The following is a 4,525-nucleotide window of genomic DNA, read 5'->3' on the forward strand; positions in this document are numbered from 1 at the left end:
AAATAATTAAAAAAAAAAAAAAGAGTTCCTTAAATCTCTCACAATTCAAATTAGCCTACATACTCTAATTGCTAAAATTAGATGTGCTTACGAGGAAAAAAAAGCAACGTAGATGTAGTATAAGTACAAGGAACATAATGAGAAATCCTTCAAAATTATCTAGGACAAGAAAACAGTAGTGAGAATACATGAAACAAGAACGAAGGACACTATTACTATGAAATAATTGGGTGACAAATATATGTTTGTGTCACATGTTCTGGAATAACCATTGTCCTGCCTCAGCCCCTTCAGTGCTGGACTTATAGACCATGTGTCTCCACTCCCAGCTTTATCAAGCTGCACTATCCTACCTTACTTTTGCATGATTTGAAATTTTCCTTAACAAAAAATAAACAAAATACCTGCCCATCAGTGATGGAAATGACATTCGTTGGAATGTAAGCAGACACATCACCAGCTTGTGTCTCTATAACTGGTAAAGCAGTCAAGGAGCCACCACCAAAAGAATCATTCATTTTGGCTGCTCTCTCCAGCAGCCGGGAGTGCAGGTAGAACACATCACCAGGATAGGCCTCTCGACCTGGGGGTCGGCGGAGCAACAGTGACATCTGGCGGTAAGCAACAGCCTAAGAGAGAGAAAAGTACTGTGAGGTCCACCAACCTAGAAGAAGCTGTATTTGTCTCTGTTGCAAATACAGATTATAAAAATATTGTTTCTTTGACCTGTTTGGATAAGTCATCATAGATGATCAAAGCATGTTTTCCATTATCTCTAAAATACTCTCCCATTGAACAGCCAGAATAAGGAGCCAGGTACTGAAGTGGGGCAGCATCAGAAGCAGTAGCTGACACCACAATGGTGTACTTCATGGCATCTGAGGAGAAAAAAGTTTCACACCTTACAAGTGCATGTATGTTATATTTAAATTTATATGCCACTATTATAAAGTACTATTGAAGAGATAAAAAGATTTGCTTTTAATAATTAACTAGTGGGGCTGGGGAGATGGCTCCGTAGAATAAACACTTCCCTGGCAAGCGCAAGGGCCTGAGTTTGATCCCCGGTTCCGCAGGAAAAAAAAAAAAAAAATTAGCCAGTCAGTAAAGTATGCTGGAATACTCCTGTAATTGCAGTACTTTGGGAGACTGAGGCAGGGGGACTGAGAATTGGAGCCCAGCCTGGGAAAGTAAGGAAAAAAAGTACGAGGGTACAGCTTAGTGCAAAGGCCATAGGTTTAATCCACAACACCAAAGAACATTAACCACAAACAGAGGCAAAATCTTTTTCTTTTTGAGATAGGATCTCCCTATATAGTTGACACTGGCCTTGAACACATGATCCTCTTGCCTCAGTCTCCTGAGTACTGGGTGTAGTAGTATATACCACTACACCAAGAGAAAATCTTGAAACTTACTAGTATTTTATACTTTCTTTTGCTTATTTACATTAGAAAGTTCAATTTATCATGGAACAATTAAAATCAGCCATCTAAGTAGAAGCTACCAAAGATTAGCAGCAATACAACTTAAAATGGCAACGAAATAAATTAAAAAAGACAATGAAATTTAAAAAAGATAATGGCAACAAAACTAAGTTTTTTGAGTCGGTGAGACAGCTCAATGGTCTAAAGTGCCTGCTTAGGCAAGAGCTGGGACCGCAGTTCGATCCCTAGCACCACATGCTGCACCAGCCCTGCCCCCAAGGTGGGCTGAGCTGGCCACAAAGTAAAAATAAATAAAAAGAAACTTAAGTCTTTAAATACCTGCATCTGTAAGTCTCTTCACCAACTGGGCAACAGTAGATCTCTTCTGACCAATAGCAACATATATACAGTACAGTTTCTTCTTTTCATCAGATCCATCATTGAAACGTTTCTGGTTAATGATTGTGTCAATAGCAATCGATGTTTTCCTTAAAGAGAAGAACAAACGTAATGGTTACTAAACATTTCAAATGATATCCCCAGTATGAAATTTTAGCAGTAATAATCTTAAAACAGTATTTTACTGTGCCTACAATTGCTACAGGATTAACCATTCCAATAATCTTTGCAGAAATAATTTTTTTTTCTTTTTTTTTTTTTTGGTGGAACCGGGGATTGAACTCAGGCCCTTGCGCTTGCCAGGGAAGCGCTTATTCCACTGAGCCATCTCCCCGGCCCCTTTGCAGAAATAATTTTACTTAGAACATGTTAAGTCTTTACCCAGTCTGTCTGTCACCAATAATCAGCTCACGCTGACCACGCCCAATAGGCACTAAGCTATCCACCGCCTTAATGCCAGTCTGCATTGGCTCCCGCACAGAAATTCGAGGAATGATTCCAGGGGCTTTTAGGCCCACTCGCCTACGGGTCTTAGAACCAATTGGACCCTATAAAAAAAAAATAATAATAATGATTTTTTAGGAATTCAGAGTAATCTTTAGACTATTCAATTTTGATGTTTAATGCAATCTAATGAACATTAAAACTCACCTTTCCATCAATGGCATTACCAAGAGCATCCACTACACGGCCCAAGAGCTCCTCACCCACTGGAACATCCACAATGGCGCCCGTCCTCTTCACAATATCTCCTTCCTTAATCAGTTTATCATTCCCAAACACGACAACACCGACATTGTCTGGTTCCAAGTTCAGAGACATACCCTATACAAAAGACACAAATGAACAGCATCCTTATGTACCACAAACAACATGCAAATAGCTAAGGAAAACATAGCATCTTCATTTTCTTCTGGTTTAGTCTTAGGTATTTTTCCAACTAACCACCAACCTTCTTTCAAGCAGCAACATGTTCCCTTGAATAATCTTAAGACAGCATCTATATTAAACCTAATGTGCTCATCATCACATCTTTTAAAAAAAGCAGCAAAGAAATTAGACAAGTTGAAGGGGCTGCGGAGATGGCTCAGTGGAGTAAGCGCTTCCCTGGGCCTGAGTTTAATCCCCGGTTCCGCCAAAAAAAAAAAAAGAAAAAGAAATTAGACAAGTAGAGCTTTTTTTCAATGCATTTCCTTTAGCTATGGTTTCTGAGGCAAATGATCAATATAAAACAAGGTGATTAGAATAAAACAAATTTTATGATAAACTTGATTTATACCTTTTATTCATTCATTTATTTATTTATTTATTTTTTGGTGGAACCGGAGATTGAACTTAGGCCCTTGCACCTGCCAGGCAAGCACTTTTTCTACTGAGCCATCTCCCCAGCCCAGATATTTAAATTTTTATTTATTTATTTTTTATACCTTTTATTCATAAGTTCATGAGTTTAAAAAAAAAATCAGAACCTAAACTCAGGTTCATAAAAATAATCAAAAGCTATTCAATTACAGCAAACCAAGAACAAACTTTTAGTAGGGCAGGGTGGTATGCGCCTGTGATCCCAGCTTGCTGGGAGGCTGACATAAAATTGCCAAATTCGTGCAATTTGAGCCTGGGTTTAAAAAGACCCTGAAACTCAACTCAACTCAAAAGGGTTAAGGAATGCAGCTCAATGAGAAAGCCCTGGGTTCATCCCCTAGTACTGTATATGTTGGGGGGATATATTTTTATGACATAACAGGGCAAAGTCATCTCTGATCATTACAACTATATTTCAAACTGGCCAAGACAAAGTCTCTAAATTCTTTTCTCAAGTACCAATGTTACCCTAGAAAGTCTGAATAAGGAAAGATCTGGAGTAGTACAGAATAGAATAGCACTGCAGGTACAAAAACTCTTAGCTGGGTATAGTGACATACACCTGAAATACCAGCACTTGGGGAGGCAGAGGCAGGAGAATTGCCTCAAGTTCCAGGCCAATTTAGACTACATAGTAAGTTTAAAACCAACTAAACACAGCAAGATTGTGTCTGAAAAAACAAAACTTCTACATTCAACACAGTATCTACTAGCCCCATGGCTACCTAAATACAAAACATTTAAGACATAAATTGCAAAAATTTGTAACTCAGTTCTTCAGTTACGCCAGTCACAAAAGAACACTTACATGAAGTTTTAATCTTACCTTCTAAAAACATACAATGAAGATAAGTCACACTTTCAGCCAAGGTCTTACAGTTAATGAGATTATTATTAGTCTTCCACATCAAGTGGCTCTTTTCTTTCTTTTTTTTTTTTTTAATTTTATTTATTTATTTGTGTGTGTGGCCAGCTCAGCCCACCAGGGGGCGGGCTGGCTGGCATGTGGTGCTGGGGGATTGAACCGCGGTCCCTGGGCTTTGCTAAGTTTGTTTTAAGTAGGTGCTTTAGACCACTGAGCCATCTCACCAGCCCCAAGTGGCTCTTTTCATACTACCCTAGTAAGAGGATCAAGAGCAACATCTTTCCAAATCTGTCTACTTATTGTATAGTCCTTCTGCACCCGGTTCACTTGGACATTATCTTTTGCTTTGACTGGAGAGCACTGACTCCAAACACAAAGGCTTAACCAAAGACAAAGTACACTTGTACTGTATTAGTGTCTCACAGCTAAACCACTAACTCATCTTTCAATAATATAAAGTCACTGATTTTCA

General features: G+C 38.7%; 1 protein-coding gene across 1 annotated transcript in view; it reads right to left on the reverse strand.

Moving 5' to 3' along the window:
* Atp5f1a (ATP synthase F1 subunit alpha) overlaps positions 1 to 2,685 on the reverse strand; it is a 5,286-nt gene extending 2,601 nt beyond the window's left edge. Inside the window, exons 1-5 of the mRNA XM_023714585.1 lie at positions 2,478 to 2,685; positions 2,208 to 2,374; positions 1,767 to 1,915; positions 727 to 878; positions 405 to 629 (exon numbers count right to left, since the gene is read on the reverse strand). Coding sequence (XP_023570353.1) covers positions 405 to 629; positions 727 to 878; positions 1,767 to 1,915; positions 2,208 to 2,374; positions 2,478 to 2,648 — 864 coding nt within the window. The 5' untranslated portion in view covers positions 2,649 to 2,685. The remainder of the gene's footprint in view (positions 1 to 404; positions 630 to 726; positions 879 to 1,766; positions 1,916 to 2,207; positions 2,375 to 2,477) is intronic.
* Positions 2,686 to 4,525: the final 1,840 nt, after the last annotated feature.

Source organism: Octodon degus, unplaced genomic scaffold (genome assembly GCF_000260255.1).
Source record: "Octodon degus isolate 3935 unplaced genomic scaffold, OctDeg1.0 scaffold00003, whole genome shotgun sequence".
NCBI lineage: Eukaryota > Metazoa > Chordata > Mammalia > Rodentia > Octodontidae > Octodon > Octodon degus.